This window comes from Chanos chanos, chromosome 1, assembly GCF_902362185.1.
Source record: "Chanos chanos chromosome 1, fChaCha1.1, whole genome shotgun sequence".
Classification (NCBI taxonomy): Eukaryota; Metazoa; Chordata; class Actinopteri; order Gonorynchiformes; family Chanidae; genus Chanos; species Chanos chanos.
The window spans coordinates 61,766,982-61,792,615 of record NC_044495.1 but is presented as its reverse complement, the minus strand read 5'-3'; the positions used below and the strand labels follow the sequence as shown (position 1 = coordinate 61,792,615).

Sequence of the window (25,634 nt, the reverse complement as noted above, 5' to 3'; positions counted from 1 at the left end):
TTACTGTCAAGAGGTCTCAAATACCGGTTATCTCCATTAGTGCAAGCTATTGTTCCCAGAGATGAGACAGTGTCGTCCTAGCTGATACCGTACGATCTTTTTGACACACCTGGGATCCTACTCCATCAGACATCCAAGCAGGAAACTGTTTTTGAATCGCATCGTGTTTTGCAAAGGGATCTGTCATTTTGTTGAAAATTAGTAAGAAAGAAGCCATTCCAGTGGGTTTTATTTCATGGGGATGTGTTCAAGGCAAGAGAGAATACAGAAAGACGTCGACATCGTAATTCAAAGGTGTAAGGCAGAGAAAGACTGCCTGTTCTCGGGTGAGTTTCTATGTCAATTGATAGTGCTTTCTTAGATATCTGCTAAATTATGAAGATGTAGTATACACATTCCAAATTCCTCCGAAAAAAGCAGATATAAACATACGGAAAACATTCATAACAGCCTAGTTAAACGTCACCGTCGGTCGCTAGACACAACAAAGAAAGCTGGACAAACTGAACAACGATTATTTCGACTGTACGGTTAACGTTAGTTGTGCGCAATTTGAGTGTTTTCCGGTCATAGATATATTCCCCGTTTGCACTTATGCAATAACGTACGTTTAGTGAAGGCCTAACGTTTAAACAGCAAACGCGGATTGTCGCTACACTCTCCCGAAAATAAAATAATTAAAAAATGCATTAATATGCTTGTCATGCTATTATCCAGTTAGCGTAGGTTTTTTGGTTTCTTTTACAGAGTACAAAGCGAGTCATTATTATATATTTATTCAAACTGTAAGGTAAAACGTACACAAAAGCAGCCTTCTTCTGGTAACAAGAGTTGAGTAGATATTTAGCTATTAGATATCAGTTTGCTTCCATAGTCTCCAATATCGGTGGAAATCCCTCTCGATGTTGCCATGGAGACTGCACTTGTTGAAGGAGACTTTTTCTTGTGGTTTATTTTTTTTTTCGGTTGCGTGAGTTCTAAGTTTGTGTCTGTGGGCTCTCACATGACCGATTTTTTTCACCGTTTCCCCCCCAGATTTTCGATACACAGACGCCACCTTCACTTTCACCTACTCAAAGGGATCTAAAAGGTAAACTTACTCGTTTTTCAAAGACACTGAGAAAAAATGCCTGCCTACCTCATGTTACTGTGGAAACGAACAAATAATGCACGACACAGTGAAAGTGACATTTCCCCCTCACAGCAAACTCTGTGTGTTTGTGTGTGTGTGTGCGTGTGTGTGAGAGAGAGAGAGAGAGAGAGAGAGAGAATATGAGTGAGTGTTGTGATGCGTGGGTGTGTTGTTAGATAGAGAAGTGAACAGTGTGTTGTCGGCTAATGTTTGCGTAATACCAGGCTTATTAAGTTTGTTTGATAGACGTGAATCTGAACAGCTATTCCCCCTGTGATCACACACTGATAACATTTGTAGCATCAGTCTCTGTTTCACTGCAACGTTACAAAAACGTTAACTTTTGACCGTAAAGTCATTGTATTCAGCCTTTAGCGGCCTGCCATTTTTTGCCAGCGGTCTGTGTTGGCTGATGTGTCGGTTAGTGGGTTTCGCTGGTTAGTGATGAGAGCTGAGTTGTACAACCGTTGCTTAACAGTATTCATTAGTGCTACGTATCACTAGGTTCCCGTGTACAAATCGAGAAGTAGCCGTTTTCTGTTGGTAAAGAGACCGAATCGCCCCTTCCCGTCACATTTCTGTTCGTTTTACTGAACAATTGCTCATACACCCCTTTATCATGGGACCACTTTTTTATTATTATAATTATTATTATCATTGTTATTATTGTTATTTTTGTATATTTTGACTCGATAAAGGTTGAGGAATTTGTGAACCCAAATCATATGGACATTCTCAAAGTCTTTCTTAATAAACCTTTAATAAAAGAGGAACTTAATTGCAGTGAAATACCTGTCTTATTGTTATGCAAATTTGTGTGATAAATATGCAAATTTAAAGTGAAGGGGTCCTGGAGTGAGCGCGTGGTTCACTGGAGCAGTATTAGTCCAGATAAGAAAGTCCCCCAAAGATTTCCATACGGAGACAGTCGGCCCCTCTCCTTTAATTAATTCCCCCTATTAATTAGGGCAGGCCCAAGGTCCAGGCAGACTGCCCACGACTGCAAAGTCATCTGTCACTCCCAGTATTCAGCTGTAAAATACGATTTGGGCTGGTTTAAAACAGCCTCAGTGCTGGTTCTGTGGGTGCACTGATGGTGGAGACTGCCAATAGATATCACTATTCCAGCTGCTTTTCGGAGTCATTCTACTGGCAGTGGTATTTACAGTACGAGCAGTTGTGTTCGTAGGATTAGTGGAAATAGTTTGACAAGCGTGTGGTGAAATGCTGATGATTCTGCTTTCCCAGACAGTGCAGTTGGTTTAGTGCGTTAGTATATGATAACAGTGTGTAATGTGTAATGTGTATGGTATGTTTGTTATAAGACAGTATAAGATATTAGTGTGTTGTGTTTGTCTTATCAGGCTTTGTGACGGCCTGTGAATGAAGCTAACGGACTGTATATGATGGACTGTATATGATAGACTGTATATGATGGACTGTATATGATGGACTGTATATGTTGGACTGTATATGATAGACTGTATATGATGGACTGTATATGATAGACTGTATATGATGCATATATGATGGACTGTATATGATGGACTGTATATGATGGACTGTATATGATGCATATATGATGGACTGTATATGATGCATATATGATGGACTGTATATGATGGACTGTATATGATGCATATATGATGTGCATGTATTCGGTGCTGATGCCCAGTACTATGTGTCGTCTTCATAAGAACACCGTAGTCTGGTTTCTTTGGTTTCTGTCTAATGCAGACTGCGCAGTGAGAAAACAAGGGGCTGCTGTAGGTGGAATGCTAGGGCTGAAATGAAAGATTTGTGTGTTGACCAGAGGAGAATAGCATCCTGCCTTTGTCTGACTGACACATTACTTGGACGCGTCACCATGGCGGCGATCTGGGGCTCTGTTGTACGGTACTGCTGTACGTTACGAGCAGGAAGTCAAGCAAAGACTTTCTATCAAGTTTTCTGGCTGTGGCTGAGCTGAAGGGGAAGTTAAGTGTTTCCTGTAGCTGCTGCAGCTTCACAAGACCCGCGGTGGAAAGATCTGAAGCGTTTTGTTTTTGCCACCCTGTCTGATGTAGATAAAATGCTATATTTAGATGAAAGACACATATTTTAATGGATGCATCAACTCTAAAAATACATGAAGATGACTTAAAGATGCAAACATCAGGCATGGCTGTCCATGTATCATCATTCGAATTGCGTTCATGTTAGCAAAGTTCAATTTAAGACTGCAGTTTTGGCTTTTCTGAGAAATGGAACCTGCTTCCAGAATGTGGAACACACAGAAAAGAGTTCACTGAAAAACGTGATCTTAGACAAACTGCACGAGGACAGTCATAACATTTTTCATAAACAGATCTGTGAGGGGGTGGGGGGTGGGGGGGGTGGATGATCTTCAGTAAATTTGGTGTGGTGTTGACTGACAGAGCAGCGGAAAGAAACATGATCAGAGCAGAACATAACATCCAGTCGTGTTGAAACATTTAACAGCTGATGGAACAGCCCCTGTGTAAGGAAATGGTTAGTAATCTGGTTGTGTTCCTCTGAAAACTTTCTCAGTTGCTTGCTTTGTTGTTCTCTTGGCCATTTTAATTAGAAAAAAAACAAAAACCCTCAACGGTGACTCTCGGGCCTGAGGCAAACCTTCACGCCTGCCAAGATCGAGGTGACAGAGCACAGCCATGTTGAACGGGCCAGCTTTGAGTAGACCCGGGTCAAAAATTGGCTCGCAGTATTTGGGAACATAATCTGATTTGAATTCTAATTGGATTTAGTGTATAAAAGGAAACAGACACAGAATCTGATTTGAATTCTAATGGTACCAAGTGTATAAAAGGAAACAGACACGGAATCTGATTTGAATTCTAATGGTGCCAAGTGTGTAAAAGGAAACAGACACAGAATCTGATTTTAATTCTAATGGTACCAAGTGTGTAAAAGGAAACAGACACAGAATCTGATTTTAATTCTAATGGTACCAAGTGTGTAAAAGGAAACAGACACAGAATCTGATTTGAATTCTAATTGGATTTAGTGTGTAAAAGGAAACAGACACAGAATCTGATTTTAATTCTAATGGTACCAAGTGTGTAAAAGGAAACAGACACAGAATCTGATTTGAATTCTAACAGGACCGAGTGTGTAAAAGGAAAGAGACATCACATGACAGCCGTGGAAGGTTTTGACTTCTTCTGCTTACTGAGAGAGCAAGGTCATGTAGAGCAGAGGAGAGGACAGGAGCAGCACAAAACAGTCCAGCCCTGAACCTGCGCACACTTACCGCCCGCTTCATTTAAAACACCTGTCTCGTAGGTGGACCCCGTAGGCGTACAGTGAGAGACTATGGCCCATCTGTTGCTATGGACTATTTGTGTGAACCATCCTCTAGCCCCTCATTAATGTTCAGTTTTCTTACCACAGGAAGACTCTCAGCCCAGCAGAGACACTGAGGCGTGTAACAATGCTGCTGACACTGCAGTGTGTCAAACACTCATAACAGCGTGACACACACGACCACTCATAACAGCGTGACACACACGACCACGTCACTACCGCATCAGTGTCACTGCTGGAATGAGAATATTCTGTCACCTGAATAATATTCAACCAACAGTGGTCCTGTGGCCAGAGACTGACCACTGATGAAGAGGGTAGAGGATGGCTGGCAAACTGTGCATAGTAACAAAGGGGCTGCAGTCTGTACCTCTACACCAGTAAGACAGGCGTACCTCAGAAAGCAGTCAGTGAGTATAGGTATAAGGCAGGTGTACCTCAGAGAGTGGTCAGTGAGTGTAGGTGTGAGGCAGGTTTACCTCAGAGAGTGGTCAGTGAGTATAGGTATAAGGCAGGTTTACCTCAGAGAGTGGTCAGTGAGTATAGGTATAAGACAGGTGTACCTCAGAAAGCAGTCAGTGAGTATAGGTATAAGGCAGGTGTACCTCAGAGGGTGGTCAGTGAGTATAGGTATAAGGCAGGTTTACCTCAGAGAGTGGTCAGTGTGTGTAGGTATAAGGCAGGTGTACCTCAGAGAGTGGTCAGTGAGTGTAGGTGTGAGGCAGGTGTACCTCAGAGAGTGGTCAGTGAGTATAGGTATAAGGCAGGTTTACCTCAGAGAGTGGTCAGTGTGTGTAGGTATAAGGCAGGTGTACCTCAGAGAGTGGTCAGTGAGTGTAGGTGTGAGGCAGGTGTACCTCAGAGAGTGGTCAGTGAGTATAGGTATAAGGCAGGTGTACCTCAGAGAGTGGTCAGTGACTGTAGGTGTGAGGCAGGTGTTTGTAAGAATGTGGATGGTGGGTGTATTCATCCCAAATCTGGCTCTTAGACCTGTTCACTGTCACAGAATATAAAACAAATGGAAATTTTGGTGAGTCATGTATTTTGAGAACAATCTTAAATTCATCCACAAACCAGCTAATTTGTTTCATTCATTCAGTTGTGTTGTCCACTGGCTGGTTAGAGACCCCTGACCCTGAGCACTACCAAACACCCGTGTCTGTCCACATCTGTCCACATCTTCCACAACTTTGACTGTCCCCATCTGTCCACAGCTGGTTTGGAGATATGTGTGAAAGACATACGTGTGGTGGATTAGGACGACCTGACATTCACTAATGTCATCGTTATAAAACCAATAGGACCAAAGTACACCTCAGATTTAGCATGAGAAGCTCTGAGCAGGTCTAAGGCACTCTGGGTTTTGACTCCATCTGACTGGACTGAGGAAGGACAAGCCCATCTTACAGTGTTCAGGATCTTAAGTCCCATCTCAGCTCCCTGCTCCAATCTTACAGTGTTCAGGATCTTAAGTCCCATCTCAGCTCCCTGCTCCAATCTTACAGTGTTCAGGATCTCAAATCCCATCTCAGCTCCCTGCTCCAATCTTACAGTGTTCAGGATCTTAAATCCCATCTCAGCTCCCTGCTCCAATCTTACAGTGTTCAGGATCTCAAATCCCATCTCAGCTCCCTGCTCCAATCTTACAGTGTTCAGGATCTCAAATCCCATCTCAGCTCCCTGTTCCAATCTTACAGTGTTCAGGATCTTAAATCCCATCTCAGCTCCCTGCTCCAATCTTACAGTGTTCAGGATATTAAGTCCTATCTCAGCTCCCTGCTCCAATCTTACAGTGTTCAGGATGTTAAGTCCTATCTCAGCTCCCTGCTCCAATCTTACAGTGTTCAGGATATTAAGTCCCATCTCAGCTCCCTGCTCCAGTCTTACAGTGTTCAGGATATTAAGTCCTATCTCAGCTCCCTGTTCCAATCTTACAGTGTTCAGGATCTCAAATCCCATCTCAGCTCCCTGCTCCATGACCAGGCTCTTAAAACAGGGCCAGCAATACTCTAATCCAACAACAGAGTGATAGGCTCTCTGTTTCTCTCTCTTTCTCTCTCTCGCTCTCTCTCTCTCTCTCTGCCTTCTCACACACACTTTCTCTTTCACACCCTCTTTTTTCTCTCTCACACAAACTCACTTACACACACTCACACACACTTTCTCTCTTCTCTCTCTCTCTGTCAGTAGTGTGTTTTTTAAATAGGAGGCTATAAGAGAGATAGAGAGCTGTCGGTGGGGATCTGACACCTTGGCTTGACATATCAGGTGAAAAAACCTCATCAAAGCACAGACTAAAATATCCCTCTAATTAGCAAGACATAGCATGATTAGTTCACCAAAATAGAGCTATACTGAAAGAATGCTTTCTCCTCTTTCGCATTCTGTAGTCAGATTTCTGCCCTGTTAGTTAAGTCTGTAGTCAGATTTCTGCCCTGTTAGTTCAGTCTGTAGTCAGATTTCTGCCCTGTTAGTTCAGTCTGTAGTCAGATTTCTGCTCTGTTAGTTCAGTCTGTAGTCAGATTTCTGCCCTGTTAGTTCAGTCTGTAGTCAGATTTCTGCTCTGTTAGTTCAGTCTGTAGTCAGATTTCTGCCCTGTTAGTTCAGTCTGTAGTCAGATTTCTGCCCTGTTAGTTCAGTCTGTAGTCAGATTTCTGCCCTGTTAGTTCAGTCTGTAGTCAGATTTCTGCCCTGTTAGTGGAGTCTGTAGTCATATTTCTGCTCTGTTAGTTCAGTCTGTAGTCAGATTTCTGCCCTGTTAGTTCAGTCTGTAGTCAGATTTCTGCTCTGTTAGTGGAGTCTGTAGTCACATTTCTGCCCTGTTAGTTCAGTCTGTAGTCAGATTTCTGCCCTGTTAGTTCAGTCTGTAGTCAGATTTCTGCCCTGTTAGTTCAGTCTGTAGTCAGATTTCTGCTCTGTTCAGTCTGTAGTCAGATTTCTGCTCTGTTAGTGGAGTCTGTAGTCAGATTTCTGCTCTGTTAGTGGAGTCTGTAGTCAGATTTCTGCTCTGTTAGTTCAGTCTGTAGTCAGATTTCTAGAAGGTTTACTTCCCTTTCTCTGCTGGGTTTCCAGAGCAGTCATCCAGAGCCGACCTGTTTAGCTGGCACAGGGCAGCTGGTGGAGTGTGTTTCCCTAAAATAACGTGCTTTACAAGTCCAAGAGGCCATACATTTGACATTACAGAAGATGACATAAATGTGTTTTCTGGGCCCAGCCAGCAAAGTTCGCCCCCTGTCTGTGAACCTGAGCCCTGCTGGTGTCAGCGAGCCATCAGGATGCCCATTTGGGTACAGAGACGGAAATTCAGCAGAAGAAAGGGAATTTAAAGTCGTTGAAACTTGAGGCAAATGGATAGCTTAGCCCAAATACCGGAAAACCTGAACACTGAAATGACCAGTGTTACACGGACTCCTCCCACAGAGTAAAATATGACTTTGATTTAACTCTGTCTACGGTCAGCCTCATTACTGAGATGAACACAGCGTACGACACTGGGGCTGGTTTATATGAGAGAGATTCTCTGCTGGAAAAAGACATCTTCACTCCGTTCTCATTGTGAAACACAGCTCCTCAAAGCCCCTGGAGCTCCTCTTCTAACACTGATTATCTGCAAAGCAAAGTCACCAGTGTTAAATGAACTCCAAGGGTGTTCAGTTGTAAAGAACTTTCAAAGGGTTTATGTAATCCATAATCTATTTTATTAGAGCACCCCTGCATGGGATTAACACTCTTTCACATTAGAGCACCCATGCATGGGATTAACACTCTTTCTCATTCGAGCACCTATGCATGGGATTAACACTCTTTCTCATTAGAGCACCTACGCATGGGATTAACACTCTTTCTCATTCGAGCACCCGTGCATGGGATTAAGTGGAAATGCTGACGGTATAAAAGTGACCTGTAGAGGGAGCTCTGTTTTACCTCCGTGTGTTTGACACGGGAAAATGAACACACCCTCTTTTTCTTCGTGGTGCTGTCGTTTGAACTGCTTGCAGATGGCACTTTGAATAATGTGTGTGAAAACCAAAGCTAAAATGCATTTGTGGGGGCTGAAGGCAGTGAGGGAGAACCACCCTTTTTTTCGTGAAGTCATGTTGTTTCTATTTCATGCCAAGCTTGGTCACACTCCAAGCCGTTTTTTTTTGCATAGCTGACGCTGTCTTGTAGGGTTCTGCTGGGCTCTCTGTGGACAGAGGCATGTGGTTTGTCCGGGTCGAAGAGGGCTTTCTCTGGGCTTAAACCGAGATTTTTATGGTTGAGTGTCACACGGTGTGGTCGTGTTCGTTTGCCACCATGCTCTCTGCTTGGTGACTTGGTTGATTTGGTGAAATGAGGTGAGGAGACATGCTTTAGTTGAGTTAGCTTTGTGGTGTTCTGGAGCGGCTGGGGTCACAGCTGTGAGTGGTCTGATCGTTCCTAGAGTCAGAGGAACTCATAGATCTCAGATATGACTCTAACCACGCATGACTTCCACCTGAAGTTACCCTACCACCCCCTCCCCCCCTCCCCCCACGCCACCTGTTCACCCGTCAACGGGCTGCTCTCAGCTCAGCGTGAAAGTTAGTGACTGCAGTCAAAGGGATCTACATTTATTTATTCAATTCTTTTATGTATTGACCTTTCCCTCAACACAGTTTATCTGTGAATGAACACACACACAGACAGAGATGAAACACTGAACACAAAGGCAATAGAGTACAGCGCCCAGAGAGAGCACCCAGAGAGACAGAGAGAATGAGAGGGAGAGACAGAGAGAGAGGGGTAGAGAGAGATAGAGAGGGGATGAGAGAGAGAGAGAGAGAGAGAGCAGTGGAGATGTGTGAGAGAGAACAGTGGAAAATCTTATACAAACTGAATTGCATCACATACTTAAAGTGTTTTATGGCGTTGTGTGCGTGTGAGAGAGAAATAGAGAGTGTGTGTGTGTGTGTGTGTGTGTGTGTGAAGGAGAGAGAGAGAGAGAAAGAGATAGAGTGTGTTTGTGTGTGTGTCTGTGTTTGTGTTTGTGTGTGAGATAGAGAAAGAGAGAGTGTGTGTGTGTGTGCGTGGTTGTGTGTGTGTGTCTGTGTTTGTGTTTGTGTGTGAGATAGAGAGAGAGATAGTGTGTGTGCTTGTGTGTGTTTGTGTGTGAGATAGAAAGAGAGAGAGAGTGTGTGTGTGTGTGTGTGTGTGTGTGTGTGAGAGATAGATAGATAGATAGATAGAGAGAGAGAGAGTGCGTGTGTGTGTGCGTGGTTGTGTGTGCGTGGTTGTGTGTGTGTTTGTGTTTGTGTGTGAGATATAGAGAGTGTGTGTGTGTGCGCGGTTGTGTGTGCGTGTGTGTCTGTGTTTGTGTGTGAGATGGAGAGAGAGAGAGTGTGTGTGTGCATGGTTGTGTGTGCGTGGTTGTGTGTGCGTGTGTGTGTTTGTATGTGAGATAGCGAGAGAGAGAGTGTGCGCGTGTGTGTGTTTGTGTTTGTGTGTGAGATATAGAGAGTGTGTGTGTGCGCGCGGTTGTGTGTGCGTGTGTGTCTGTGTTTGTGTGTGAGATGGAGAGAGAGAGAGTGTGTGTGTGCATGGTTGTGTGTGCGTGGTTGTGTGTGCGTGTGTGTGTTTGTATGTGAGATAGAGAGAGAGAGTGCGTGTGTGTGTTTGTGTTTGTGTGTGAGATATAGAGAGTGTGTGTGTGTGTGCGCGGTTGTGTGTGCATGTGTGTCTGTGTTTGTGTGTGAGATAGAGAGAGAGTGTGTGTGCGCGTGTGTGTGTTTGTGTGTGAGATATAGAGAGAGAGTGTGTGTGCGTGGTTGTGTGTGTGTGTGTGTGGTTGTGTGTGTGTGTGTGTCTGTGTTTGTGTGTGAGATAGAGAGAGAGAGTGTGCGTGTGCGTGTGTGTGTTTGTGTGTGAGATATAGAGAGTGTGTGTGTGTGCGCGGTTGTGTGTGCGTGTGTGTCTGTGTTTGTGTGTGAGATAGAGAGAGAGAGTGTGTGTGTGTGCGTGGTTGTGTGTGCGTGTGTGTGTTTGTGTTTGTGTGTGAGATATAGAGAGTGTGTGTGTGTCTGTGTTTGTGTGTGAGATAGAAAGAGAGAGTGTGTGTGTGTGCGTTTGTGTGTTTGTGTTTGTGTGTGAGATATAGAGAGTGTGTGTGTGTGCGCGGTTGTGTGTGCGTGTGTGTCTGTGTTTGTGTGTGAGATAGAGAGAGAGAGTGTGTGTGTGTGCGTGTGTGTGTTTGTGTTTGTGTGTGAGATAGAGAGAGAGAGTGTGTGTGTGTGCGTGTGTGTGTTTGTGTTTGTGTGTGAGATATAGAGAGTGTGTGTGTGTTTGTGTTTGTGTGTGAGATAGAGAGAGAGAGAGTGTGTGTGTGTGCGTGTGTGTGTGTGAGATAGAGAAAGAGTGTGTGTGCGTGTGCGTGTGTGTGTTTGTGTTTGTGTTTGTGTGTGAAATAGAGAGAGAGAGTGTGTGTGTGTGCGTGTGTTTGTGTGTGTTTGTGTTTGTGTGTGAGATATAGAGAGTGTGTGTGTGTCTGTGTTTGTGTGTGAGATAGAGAGAGAGTGTGTGTGTGTGCGTGTGTGTGTTTGTGTGTGAGATATAGAGAGTGTGTGTGTGTGCGCGGTTAGGTGTGCGTGTGTGTCTGTGTTTGTGTGTGAGATAGAGAGAGAGAGCGTGTGTGTGTGCGTGTGTGTGTTTGTGTTTGTGTGTGAGATAGAGAGAGAGAGTGTGTGTGTGTGTGTGTGTGAGATAGAGAAAGAGTGTGTGTGCGTGTGCGTGTGTGTGTGTGTGTTTGTGTTTGTGTGTGAGATAGAGAGAGAGAGTGTGTGTGTGTGCGTGTGTGTGTTTGTGTTTGTGTGTGAAATAGAGAGAGAGAGTGTGTGTGTGTGCGTGTGTGTGTTTGTGTTTGTGTGTGAGATATAGAGAGTGTGTGTGTGTTTGTGTTTGTGTGTGAGATAGAGAGAGAGAGAGTGTGTGTGTGTGCGTGTGTGTGTGTGAGATAGAGAAAGAGTGTGTGTGCGTGTGCGTGTGTGTGTTTGTGTTTGTGTTTGTGTGTGAAATAGAGAGAGAGAGTGTGTGTGTGTGCGTGTGTGTGTGTGTGTTTGTGTTTGTGTGTGAGATATAGAGAGTGTGTGTGTGTCTGTGTTTGTGTGTGAGATAGAGAGAGAGAGAGTGTGTGTGTGTGCGTGTGTGTGTTTGTGTGTGAGATATAGAGAGTGTGTGTGTGTGCGCGGTTAGGTGTGCGTGTGTGTCTGTGTTTGTGTGTGAGATAGAGAGAGAGAGCGTGTGTGTGTGCGTGTGTGTGTTTGTGTTTGTGTGTGAGATAGAGAGAGAGAGTGTGTGTGTGTGTGTGTGTGAGATAGAGAAAGAGTGTGTGTGCGTGTGCGTGTGTGTGTGTGTGTTTGTGTTTGTGTGTGAGATAGAGAGAGAGAGTGTGTGTGTGTGTGTGTGTGTGCGTGTGTGTGTGTGTGTTTGTGTTTGTGTTTGTGTGTGAGATACAGAGAGAGAGTGTGTGTGTGTGTGCGTGGTTGTGTGTGTGTGTGTGTCTGTGTTTTTGTTTGTGTGTGAGATAGAGAGAGAGATAGTGTGTATGCTTGTGTGTGTGTGTGTGGTTGTGTGAGGCGGGGAGTGAAAGCAGAGCGGTGTGAGTGCAGTGTTGGTCTGCTGAGGTGAATTTAAGGCTGTGTGTTGACACACTTGGCCGGACTCAGTGCAGAGGTGCTAAAGCATTGGGCGGAGTCGGTGACCTCTGTGGGCCGCGCTGATAGTGTAACATGGTCAGACTCTGTGAGCAGTGGAGTGGATCTGCTGATAGTGTAACATGGCCAGACTGAGCTGAGCTGTTAGACTGGACACGGACACAGGCCACACACACACACACACCTCTCCCCCTCTTCTCCCCCTGCTTTAGAAAGGGCCGTTAAAACGAGATGAACCTGAGTGTGTTCAGCCAGCTGTCACACGCGCTCTCTCTGTCCTCCTACAGTGTCGGGATTTGACAGGACGCTGTTTTATCATTGTAATGTTTAATCGCTGCATACATGAAGATTTCCTTGTGGTCGGTGTATGTCGTGTTAAGTATTGATAGTGTCACTGTCTCAGTGTCTCTATTCCAGGCCACAGGAGCAAATCCATTTCTCATCAATAAAGAGTTTTGTGTTTTTTCCTCCTGTCTCTGCTCCCTCTGACGCTGCTCTCTCTCTCTCTCTGTTTTCACAGGGTCTCCTACTCAGTGCATGTCTCTGATGATTATCCAGGTAACATCAAACCTCCAATATTTACACATTAAAATGCATAAAGACTTCATTATGTTACTATTGGGAGATAAAACATGTCAAAACGAGAGGCAAAGTGATGACACATATATAATCAGTGGATATGAATCATTCTCTGATTAAGAACCAGAGGAAGATTCAGTTGTCCTGCAATTCAACAACAACAACAACAACAACAAAACACCAACCACAAATTTCTTCATCATCACCACCATCATCATCATCATCGTCATCGTCATTGTGTGTGTTTGTAGTAGTGAACTACAAACACACACAATAGTAGTGTAGTAGTGTTGATGTTTGAGTTCTGTGTGAAGCAGTGGTCATTAATTCAGAGCTGAGTTCAATGACCTGCAGTGGCTCATATCTCATACACACACACACACACACACATACACACACACGCACGCACACACACGCACACACACACACACACACACACACACACACACACACACACACACGCAGACACACTCAAATGCACTCTTAAGTATGTATTTTCAATATACACGCACGCACACACACTCATACAGTGTGGGTCCAAACAGGCGCTGTTTCATTCTGTCTGTCTGTCTGTCTCCCTCTCTCTCTCTCTCTCTTCGTTACAGACTTTGGGCTTGACTTAGAAGCTGTGAGTGCTTTAAAGTCTGTGGAATGGGAAGTTACACACGGCTTGGCTGCTGCGGTTGTTGTTTATTTGTTTGTGTGTTGTTGTTGATGAATGTTAGTGCTCTCTGGCGTATAGCTTGCTCCCCATAATTAATACGATGTCATTGGTTAATACTCTAACGTGCTTGGTCTGTAATTAATGTGCGTCTGTGTCTGAAAGCCGTTGGTAAGCAGAACTGGCCTCTCCCCGCTGTGAGTCTGTGTGAACAGAAACCAAACACAGTCTTAACTGCATCGCGGAGGGCCCGGAATAACACATCCCTTAGTTTAGACACTGGACTTTCATCTCTGGATTCATTTGACCAAAAGACACATTTGAAATTCGGTGCACATGCGGACATGAACGTGGTGAATTATTTTGTCTGCTGTAAACAGACTTTGCGTTTTTAAAGAGAGCCTTGGGAAAGCATGGCTGAGTTGTAGCGTGACACGGCCGTGGGTGTCACCCCGGGTCTGGGCCATCAGACACACCCAGTCTCTGAGTCCCAGACATAAGACACATTCTAGAGTTTTACCCCGAGCTCCAGAGGACTCATCTCTCAGAGCTGCATACGCAAGAGGACTTTTAGAAGAAGGGTGTGGGTATCATACATAAGGAAGAGGACTTTTAGAAGAAGGGTGTGGGTATCATACATAAGGAAGAGGACTTTTAGAAGAAGGGTGTGGGTATCATACATAAGGAAGAGGACTTTCAGAAGAAGGGTGTGGGTATCATACATAAGCAAGAGGACTTTTAGAAGAAGGGTGTGGGTATCATACTTAAGGAAGAGGACTTTTAGAAGAAGGGTGTGGGTATCATACATAAGGAAGAGGACTTTTAGAAGAAGGGTGTGGGTATTATGTGTGAAGTCTGAGCGGAAACATTGGGATGACTCAAATCATCAGAACAAATATGACATCAGACATCAGACATGAAATATGACATCAGACATCAGACATAAAATATGACATCAGACATGAAATATGACATCAGACATCAGACATGAAATATGACATCAGACATCAGACATGAAATATGAGATCAGACATGAGATATGACATCAGATATCAGACATGAAATATGAGATCAGACATCAGACATGAAATATGACATCAGACATAAAATATGACATCAGACATGAAATATGAGATCAGACATGAGATATGACATCAGATATCAGACATGAAATATGAGATCAGACATCAGACATGAAATATGACATCAGACATAAAATATGACATCAGACATGAAATATGAGATCAGACATGAGATATGACATCAGATATCAGACATGAAATATGAGATCAGACATGAAATATGAGATCAGATATCAGACATGAAATATGAGATCAGACATCAGACATGAAATATGCCACTGGGCCAGGGCAGCCCAGTCATGCCACTGGACCACGCTGATCGCTCTGCCGACAGAGTTCAGTGTTAGTTCACCTGTGGATGCCTGACGGCCTGTTTTTCTCTCTTTCATCCACTGTAATAATGACAGCCTTTGATTTTCTCTCTCCAGACAACACTTACGTCTCAAACTCGGAGAATGACGATGAAGTTTTAGTCACGAGAGATCCCATCCCAGTGATTTTCCACAGAATTGCAACAGGTAACTGAACCCTTTATGTCTACACGGCTGTGCAGCGATAAAAATCTTTCTCCTGGGACGTTCTGTGATATTCACGGTGAAGCGGTCAAATACTGACAGTCTACTGGCTCCCTGATCTGATAAGTTGGATTCTGCTTCGGATAGAGGATGATTTTCTGTTGTTAGTCGTGATCAGTGAAATGGTCACTGTTTATGTATCACGTCCAGTCACTGAGGGATGTCATCTCTTTCACTGGGTTGTCCTCGTTTAGGCCTTTCACACTGCGGTTCTATAGGAATTTATCTTTACAGAGGCTCAGAGCTGAGGAAATGATAGCGCTAAACTGTCTCTTTTGTTCCTAATTGCCATTTCTCACAGTCAGCTTCCAGTACACAGTAAAAATATAAGGTGCCCAATTTTGCAGCCTGAGCGCCATCTTCATTCATTTTTCCCTGATAATTACCGGGCTGTGGTTACGTCCACATGTGCGGTGGTAAGAAATGATGCAGTGTTGACATTTTTGGCTGAGAACATTATGGTTAATGAGCATGTACACAATGGCTGTAAAGCCTAGGCTGTATTCATCCTGTCAGAACTGTGCCAGCCCAGTTCCTAGGAAACTAGAGCCCAACTCCTCTCATTACTATAGCAGTGCTGGCCTACTGTATGTCGCTAGAGCCTGAAGACTACAATAATCAACACCCCCCCCCCCCCCCCCCCCCAACCCAGCCGTGTGTGACAGAGCAGCATCAGGAAAGTATTTTGTTTGTCTCTGTGTGTGTGCGTGCGCGTGTGTATGCGTGCGTGTGTGTGTGTTAGGGGTTGAACGAATGCATAATTTTACAACTCGAGTTTCCTGAAAAACTCGAGTACCCGAGTACTCGGTGCAGGGGTCTTGCTGCATCAGTTAAAAGACTATGCGACTATGATGCGGTTGGTCCCAGCGCATAGAGCAAAGCAGAAAATGAACGATATGACGTGAAGATAACACTTGGTCTTGCCTTACGCAATGGTGAAGTATGGATGATACCGACGATATTTTTACGTTATTGTTACCGACATTCTACAGTAGCCCGAGATAGAAAGCTCAGTCAACAAAGCGTGTTGTGCATGCTATAGTTGGTTAAACCCGGGTAAATTTGAAAACGCATAATTAGTTCCCCCGTTAAATGTTCTTATTGTGTTTACATATAGCGATTGTTTTTTTGCCTGGTCATCATTGGTAAGCTTAACCGACTTTAAAATGAAATTAGTCATATTTGCTTGCATCTATCTTTTAACAACATTAATGTAGTTTATTGTAGGACTCGATGTTAGAGCCATCCTTCTTGAGAAATCCGTCCACAACTCACAAATGTTGCACGTTTATTTCATCACAGCGACAGCTGGGAAAGAAACTTTGTACAGTGAAATATAACAATAAAGCAAACAAACAATCAATTCACCCTTTTATGCGTTCCTCTTGTTTACCAAGGGCTGTAACTGGAAACTGAGTGCGTGCGAGATGTGGCATCATGCGATTAGCGAGTACTCGACGAGAATGTAGAAACGCGAGAGTTGATGTAACTGGTTGTGTGTGTGTGTGTGTGTGTGTGTGTGTGTCCGTGTGTGTGTTTGTTTGTGTGTGTCCGTGTGTGTGTGTCCGTGTGTGTGTGTGTGTGTGTGTGTGTGTGTGTTTGTTTGTGTGTGTGTGTGTGTGTGTGTGTGTGTTTGTTTGTGTGTGTCTCTGTGTGTGTGTATGTGTGTGTGTGTGTGTGTGTGCATTCTGTTCATGACTGTGTTTACTTGCACATTAAGTTGTTGTCAGCTGATCGCTGGTTTTCTGATGTTCAGAGTTGAGGATCAGTAATGATGCCACCAGCTGTCTGTCCATCAAATCAAAACTGCAGACTGACAGAAACCTGGTAAGACCACCAGACATGTACTTCTACTCAAATGCCAATACCTTATGTGTTAGTTGAAGAGGAGAACTGAATATGAAAACAGTAGTGAATATGTAAACTGAATACGGACACAGTACTGAATATGTAAACTGAGTATAGAAACAGTACTGAATATGTAAACTGAGTATAGAAACAGTACTGAATATGTAAACTGAATATGTAAACTGAATATGTAAACTGAATATAGAAACAGTAGTGAATATGTAAACTGAATATAGAAACAGTACTGAATATGTAAACTGAGTATAGAAACAGTAGTGAATATGTAAACTGAATATGTAAACTGAGTATAGAAACAGTAGTGAATATGTAAACTGAGTATAGAAACAGTACTGAATATGTAAACTGAATATGTAAACAGTAACACTGACTCTGAGTGACTCATAAGAAAGAGATTTGACAGTGTTGTGTGAGTCATTATGTTAATTTCACCCTTTGGTGAACACTCTGGACAAATGTTACAGATTACTCTTAAAACCCACCTTTACAAAATGGTAAGAGATAGAGTTTGTGTGTGTGTGTTTCAGGGTCACTATGCCATAGACGAGGATTCTGAGGGTGATAATGATTCTGAAGAGTTCTACTACGGCGGTCAGGTAGGTTCCCCACCTCCTTCAGACGGGGGCCTGTCTGCCTGTCCACTCAGACTGAAATAACTGTGTGGTAAATGACATGTACTGTTAAAGGTCACCAGTGGGCCAGTTTGAGACAGTCTCAGCCTGTCTTGACTTTCTCTCAGTCAGACCAGGAATGTTGAGGTGTCTCTCTGAGCAGATATGTGGACCTTCTATGTTTAGTGTTTGAAAACATTTATATGAACTCCAAGAGACCAAGAGAGCCAAGAGAGGGTAGTGTTTTTTGTTTCTGTTTTCGCTGGTGTCTGCTGGTTTTTCTGCTTTGCTGGCATTTGACCTTAAGTAGGACACTGAAGAGATGAGCAGATGAACTTGAGCGGTGCAGAAACCACACACACACACACACTCACACTCTCAGGCTTTGGCCACAGAGAGGAAGGTGTTACGGAGAGCAGAGTTTCCAGCCTTGAGGTTTACGCGTGTTTGCATCTGAGGTTAGAGGTGGAGACTGAAGCTGACGTGGCCTGTCGGTGTTTTTACCAGGACTGTGGGCAGTGAATCTGTGTCTTACCTCTCTCACTTCAGCCAGCAGCAGTTTCACGTATGTCTTAATGTGTGTTTACCCCTGATTGCCCCCTAAGCCACGTCATGGCCCCGGCTGAGAGCAGAGGATTACGGCCACGGAGAGTCCCTGAGTAATCACTTTTCAGGAACACATTTGATTTCATGGTAAATTTCCCCAAAATTCATCGGAGGCGCGCTCTTTCTCTCTCTCTCTCTCCCTCTCCACTCTTCACTCTCTCCGTCTGTAAAGTCTATTGGGTCGTTCATCAGCAGGCCGAGACGGGTTTCCATCATTGGAATGGATGTCTGCTCGGCCGGCCCGGTCCCGAATGAGTCATCAAGCGTTTCCGTGGAGCCGGCGCTGGCGCTGAACTCTGGCTGCCCTCCGTGGGCCGGGCTTTTGGCAGCCTGCGTGACTGATTGGCAGCCTGTCGTTCGGATGAAGATGCATGTGCCAGCGTGGCCCGGCCGCTCACCCCCGGTGGCAGTCTCTCGGTGTAATGCCCCCATTACGCTCTGCCTCCCTCTCGTACCCGCCGAGTCAGCACCGGAGGACAGTCCGTCCACGGGTTCTCGTTCCGGAGCTTCCCGGGCTCTATCCTGAGTTAATTTGGCAAGCTGTCAATCAGAGAGCACGCCTCAGGAGGAACACCACACCAGTGACCGCTGGGTGCAGCTTTCTTTTGGCTTCAAATTCAGTCCAGTGACCGATCAGCTGATATTTTTTTATTGAAATATTTGGCACTACTGTGTGGCAGCATTGTTTCCATTCATAACCACCTGACCACAAAACAAACTCTTATTCCCCTGGGAACCTGCAGCAGAGGGACGAATTTAGTTCCAGTCACACGGACAGGGCAGGGCAGAGGACAGGGCAGTGTGTAATGGAATGCTGAGAATGTTAGTTAGGGCTGGCTTCCTGAAACCCTGATCAGGTTTTGGTAGGTGTTTACATGCAGGTTTTGGTAAGTGTTTACATGCAGGTTTTGGTGAGTGTTTACATGCAGGTTTTGGTAGGTGTTTACATGCAGGTTTTGGTGAGTGTTTACATGCAGGTTTTGGTAGGTGTGTACATGCAGGTTTTGGTGAGTGTTTACATGCAGGTTTTGGTAGATGTGTACATGCAGGTTTTGGTAGGTGTGTACATGCAGGTTTTGGTAAGTGTTTACATGCAGGTTTTGGTAAATGTGTACATGCAGGTTTTGGTAAGTGTGTACATGCAGGTTTTGGTGAGTGTTTACATACAGGTTTTGGTAGGTGTGTACATGCAGGTTTTGGTGAGTGTGTACATGCAGGTTTTGGTAAATGTGTACATGCAGGTTTTGGTAGGTGTGTACATGCAGGTTTTGGTAGGTGTGTACATGCAGGTTTTGGTGAGTGTGTACATGCAGGTTTTGGTGAGTGTTTACATGCAGGTTTTGGTGAGTGTGTACATGCAGGTTTTGGTAGGTGTGTACATGCAGGTTTTGGTAGGTGTGTACATGCATGTTTTGGTAGGTGTGTACATGCAGGTTTTGGTAGGTGTGTACATGCAGGTTTTGGTGAGTGTTTACATGCAGGTTTTGGTAGGTGTTTACATGCAGGTTTTGGTGAGTGTGTACATGCAGGTTTTGGTAGGTGTGTACATGCAGGTTTTGGTGAGTGTTTACATGCAGGTTTTGGTAGGTGTGTACATGCAAGTTTTGGTAAGTGTGTACATGCAGGTTTTGGTGAGTGTTTACATGCAGGTTTTGGTAGGTGTTTACATGCAGGTTTTGGTGAGTGTTTACATGCAGGTTTTGGTAAGTGTGTACATGCAGGTTTTGGTGAGTGTTTACATGCAGGTTTTGGTAAGTGTGTACATGCAGGTTTTGGTGAGTGTGTACATGCAGGTTTTGGTAGGTGTTTACATGCAGGTTTTGGTGAGTGTTTACATGCAGGTTTTGGTAGGTGTTTACATGCAGGTTTTGGTAGGTGTGTACATGCAGGTTTTGGTAAGTGTGTACATGCAGGTTTTGGTGAGTGTTTACATGCAGGTTTTGGTAGGTGTGTACATGCAGGTTTTGGTAGGTGTGAACATGCAGGTTTTGGTGAGTGTGTACATGCAGGTTTTGGTAGGTGTGAACATGCAGGTTTTGGTAGGTGTTTACATGCAGGTTTTGGTAGGTGTTTACATGCAGGTTTTGGTGAGTGTTTACATGCAGGTTTTGGTAAATGTGTACATGCAAGTTTTGGTAAGTGTGTACATGCAGGTTTTGGTAAGTGTTTACATGCAGGTTTTGGTAGGTGTTTACATGCAGGTTTTGGTGAGTGTGTACATGCAGGTTTTGGTAGGTGTGTACATGCAGGTTTTGGTAGGTGTGTACATGCAGGTTTTGGTGAGTGTGTACATGCAGGTTTTGGTGAGTGTTTACATGCAGGTTTTGGTGAGTGTTTACATGCAGGTTTTGGTAGGTGTGTACATGCAGGTTTTGGTGAGTGTTTACATGCAGGTTTTGGTGAGTGTTTACATGCAGGTTTTGGTAGGTGTTTACATGCAGGTTTTGGTGAGTGTTTACATGCAGGTTTTGGTGAGTGTTTACATGCAGGTTTTGGTAAGTGTGTACATGCAGGTTTTGGTGAGTGTATATATGCAGGTTTTGGTAGGTGTTTACATGCAGGTTTTGATGAGTGTGTACATGCAGGTTTTGGTGAGTGTTTACATGCAGGTTTTGGTAGGTGTGTACATGCAGGTTTTGGTAAGTGTGTACATGCAGGTTTTGGTGAGTGTGTACATGCAGGTTTTGGTAGGTGTGTACATGCAGGTTTTGGTGAGTGTTTACATGCAAGTTTTGGTGAGTGTGTACATGCATTAGGTAAAAGCTTGTTGAGATGAAACGGTAGAACTAGGACATGAGACACAGAGAGACATTATCATAGAGCATGACACACAGAGAGACATTATCATAGAACATGAGACACAGAGAGACATTATCATAGAACATGAGACACAGAGAGACATTATCATAGAGCATGAGACACAGAGAGACATTATCATAGAACATGAGACACAGAGAGACATTATCATAGAGCGTGAGACACAGAGAGACATTGTCATAGAACATGAAACACAGAGAGACATTATCATAGAACATTAGACACAGACAGACATTATCATAGAACATGAGACACAGAGAGACATTATCATGCAGTGAGATGTCCAGTCCCAGACAGAACCATGACATGTTTGGAATATTTGATAATAATTAAAAAAATTCTCTCGGAGTTGCATGCTAATCATTCCTCTGAGTACAACCTGCTTTAGTTTTTGCGGAGAAATGTGTGGACATCTGTCATATTGATTCTTTTTTCTGATGGAGTTTTGTTTTGTAAAGATTTGAAACTGAGAGTGAAGACTCGCAGACAGAATTGGCAGACAGAGATGTGCTTGTGCAGTTTGATTAAAGTATCATTCTCTGCTTTGACGCTTTTGTTTCTGGTTTAAAAGCAGATGCATACGTAACAGGCCTGAGAAAACCAGGACCTGGGCATCTCAGGTCTGACAGCAGGTTCCCTGCAACATATCCCATTATTTCAGTGCTGTCCTGGATGTAGTGTGTGTGTGTGTGGGTGTGTATGTGTGCGTATGTGTGCGTGTGTGTGCGTGTGTGTGTGTGTGTTTGCGTGCGTGTGTGAAATACAGATAACAGTTTGAAAGGCATGCACTGAGTAGGATTGGATTACTCATCCTGTTTCTCTCTGGAGATCTCAAACCATCAATGTTTTTCTCTTCCCCCTCACTCACTGCCTCTCTCACACCAAAACCCAGCACACAGAGCTTTTTAATCAGCTCAGAGATGAGATCCATTCAGACAGACAGAGAGCTGGCCTTCTCCTCAGCTCTTTAAGCACTGACGACCAGATCTCCTCAGACGCATTTCATCTATCTTGGCAAAAGTTCTCACTTTCCAGGTTTATGGACTAGCTTGATTAACCTGTGTGTGTGTGTGTGCGTGTGTGTGTGTGTTTTCCCCCAACAGGTGAACTATGATGGAGAGCTTCATAAACACCCTCAGCTAGAAGCAGATCTGGCAGCAGTGAGGGAGTTATATGGCCACCATGCAGTGTCTCTCAGGTGAGTGTGTGTGTGTGTGTGTGTGTGAGAGTGTGTGAGTGTGTGTGTGTGTGTGTGTGTGTTTGCGCGCACGTGTGTGAGTGTGTGTGTGTGTGTGTGTTTGTTTGCGTGTGTGTGTGTGTGTGTGTGTGTGTGTGACTGTGTGTGTGTGTGCGTGCGTGCGTGTATGCGTGCGTGTGAGTGTGTGTATGTGTGTGTGTGTGTGTGTGTGTGTGTGTGCATTTGTGTATGTGTGTGTGTGTGTGTCTGTGTGTGTGTGTGTGTGACTGTGCGTGTGTGTGTGTGTGCGTGTGAGTGTGTGTGTGTGTGTGTGTGTGTGTGTGTGTGAGTGTGTGTGTGTGTGTGTGTGAGTGTGTGTGTGTGTGTGTGTGTGTGAGACACAGTCATTCCCTCCTTTTCTTCTGATTCTTCTCTGTCTCCATTTCCCCTCCACCAAACACAGCTACGGTCAGCTGTTCTCTCTCTGTGTGTGATTGAAATGAGGCTATGGTCACCTGTTCTCTCTCTGTGTGTTTGTGATTGAAATGAGGCTACGGTCACCTGTTCTCTCTCTGTGTGTTTGTGATTGAAATGAGGAGTAATTTGCATAAGTTGGTATCGGCCGGTAAGATACAGTACAAACTTAAAGCATGGAATACAGAAGTGAAACAGTGGCAGAGGTTTGTGGTGTCCTGGTGGTATATCGCGGTGAGGAGTATCTTGGCTTCACGGTGCTATCTTGGTATTGTGTTCCTCATTAGCAGCTTGTGGTGAAGAGTTTGATGATTAATAAGACGATACAGCGTTGCCAGCGGAACATGGTTCATCTTCACAAAGAAAACGGCTGTCAGCACCGCCAAATAAATAAAACAGTCTTCTCCTAACCAGTTATTATCATGGCATGTAAGACAGAGCTGACACAGAGCAGTGGGGCTCTCCCATGGGCACTTATATAATGAGAACTGATGGGATGTGTTTGGGTGAATGACTCTGAGCTGATGTGTTTGTTCTCGTTAAACCGCTGTGTGACGAAACATACACTGTTCTCCTTTCAGAACAGCGATTCATAAAACAGTGAATCTGCCACAACTTTTTGCCTGGAAAATATGGAAAGTTCAAATGAAGATAAACTCATATTTTCCCTAAATATCCACACAACACCCTGTTGTCAGTGTTTATTATGTTAGAGTACAGAGCCTAACCTGAGTGGGAAAAGTATAGACATTGTACTGCAAGTTAAGCATGTTATCGCTAAACCAGCCTGTGTAGGCAATGATGCTGAAAAGGAAGGCGTACGTGAATGAGCAATACAGCAGAAATATCTAAAAATTTTATTTACCACTCACCGATCTTTTTTCTTCCCTGGGGATTTCCGCGACGAGGCCAGTGTGAGATCTTCGCTGCGCGTGAGCCAGAGCAGTGACTAGCATGCTAACACTCCTCTGAGCATCAGAGTTTCGATGGTTAGATCAGCAGACTGTCTTACAAGATATCAGATATTTTAGCTGGCAAAGAGAGACTGGTTCAAGTACTGGCATCTTCTGACTTCCAGTGTGATGTCAGATGTACTGAGTCGTATTCAGCCCACACCCTCATGTCTGTCCTTTCACAACACTCACCCGCTTGGCCAGTGGAGGATCAAGCCAAGGCTTTAGACTCAATAACACCTGCATCACCTGGTGGTTTGGATCTGAGCCTCGGTGGAGACAAACAGCAGGCCCAGAGTGTGGACTCACGCAGAGCAGAAGGACCTGCTTTACCAGGGTCCCGTCTGCGGACGGCTGGGAACCGGCCTCACCATATGCCTCAGAGATGAATGGGCAGGCTGCAGGTGACGCCCCCCGCCCTCCTGCCCCCTCATACCATCCTTACGCCCCTCGTGTCGGGGGGGGGGGGGGGGGGGGGGGCTGGATTTATGGGGTAGACTACCTGGAGCTCTGGTCCCCCTGGACAGCTTACTGCCCATTGGGGTGAGCCTGGAGCTCTGGAGCTGATGTGACAGAGACGAGCTGTCATCCACCTGAGGACAGGCGACTCAGAGAGGGGGGAGGAAGGGGGGGGGGGGTTTACCTGAGGAGGACTTTTTTTCATTATGCCTGTGTTTACCTCCAGTAGCCGAGGAAGAAAACAATGCTTTAATATTAGAGAAGACGCAAAGCTAGCTCACACACCAGCAAAATGATGTGATAATGTATGTGTGTAAGCACTTTAAATATTTTCTGTTGGTATTTTTAAAGTTTTATTTTATTTTTTTTAAGTATATGAGGTTCATATTGGATCATGGGACCACTGCTGTGTGCAGTAACAGCTAGCAGAGTGCTTGTAAGATTCATTGACTAATGCAGGAAAAAACAGCACCTTACACAGAGTAATTTCATGCTGGATTTTACACTGTGAAATGGTATGTAAATTTATGCTGGATTTTATACTGTGAAATGGTATGTACATTTATGTAAAGTCTTGAACACTTGCCCAGTGTTACGCAGTGTGTTAGGGTATCACAGTGTTAGGCAGTGTGTTAGGGTAACTCAGTATCACGCAGTGTGTTAGGGTAGCTCAGTGTTAGGCAGTGTGTTAGGGTATCACAGTGTTAGGCAGTGTGTCAGGGTAGCTCAGTGTTAGGCAGTGTGTTAGGGTAGCTCAGTGTCACGCAGTGTGTTAGGGTAGCTCAGTGTTAGGCAGTGTGTTAGGGTAACTCAGTATCACGCAGTGTGTTAGGGTAGCACAGTGTTAGGCAGTGTGTTAGGGTAACTCAGTATCACGCAGTGTGTTAGGGTAGCTCAGTGTTAGGCAGTGTGTTAGGGTAGCACAGTGTTAGGCAGTGTGTTAGGGTAGCTCAGTGTTAGGCAGTGTGTTAGGGTAGCTCAGTGTTAGGCAGTGTGTTAGGGTAACTCAGTATCACGCAGTGTGTTAGGGTAGCTCAGTGTTAGGCAGTGTGTTAGGGTAGCACAGTGTTAGGCAGTGTGTTAGGGTAGCTCAGTATCACGCAGTGTGTTAGGATAGCTCAGTGTTAGGCAGTGTGTTAGGGTAACTCAGTGTTAGGCAGTGTGTTAGGGTAGCTCAGTGTTAGGCAGTGTGTTAGGGTAGCACAGTATCACGCAGTGTGTTAGGGTAGCTCAGTGTTAGGCAGTGTGTTAGGGTAACTCAGTGTTATGCAGTGTGTTAGGGTAACTCAGTGTTAGGCAGTGTGTTAGGGTAGCTCAGTATCACGCAGTGTGTTAGGGTAGCTCAGTGTTAGGCAGTGTGTTAGGGTAGCACAGTGTTAGGCAGTGTGTTAGGGTAACACAGTATCACGCAGTGTGTTAGGGTAGCTCAGTATCACGCAGTGTGTTAGGGTAGCTCAGTGTTAGGCAGTGTGTTAGGGTAGCACAGTGTTCGGCAGTGTGTTAGGGTAGCTCAGTGTTAGGCAGTGTGTTAGGGTAGCACAGTGTTAGGCAGTGTGTTAGGGTAGCTCAGTGTTAGGCAGTGTGTTAGGGTAGCACAGTATCACGCAGTGTGTTAGGGTAGCTCAGTGTTAGGCAGTGTGTTAGGGTAGCA

At 44.6% G+C, this 25,634-nt stretch overlaps 1 protein-coding gene across 1 annotated transcript in view; it reads left to right on the top strand.

Annotated features, from left to right (window-relative positions):
- Positions 1-235: 235 nt before the first annotated feature.
- The window catches only part of parp8 (poly (ADP-ribose) polymerase family, member 8), a 42,435-nt gene continuing 17,036 nt past the window's right edge, over positions 236-25,634 (top strand). The window contains 7 exon segments of the mRNA XM_030781079.1: positions 236-326; positions 1,036-1,090; positions 12,644-12,681; positions 14,874-14,963; positions 16,777-16,847; positions 17,414-17,482; positions 22,024-22,118. Coding sequence (XP_030636939.1) covers positions 236-326; positions 1,036-1,090; positions 12,644-12,681; positions 14,874-14,963; positions 16,777-16,847; positions 17,414-17,482; positions 22,024-22,118 — 509 coding nt within the window.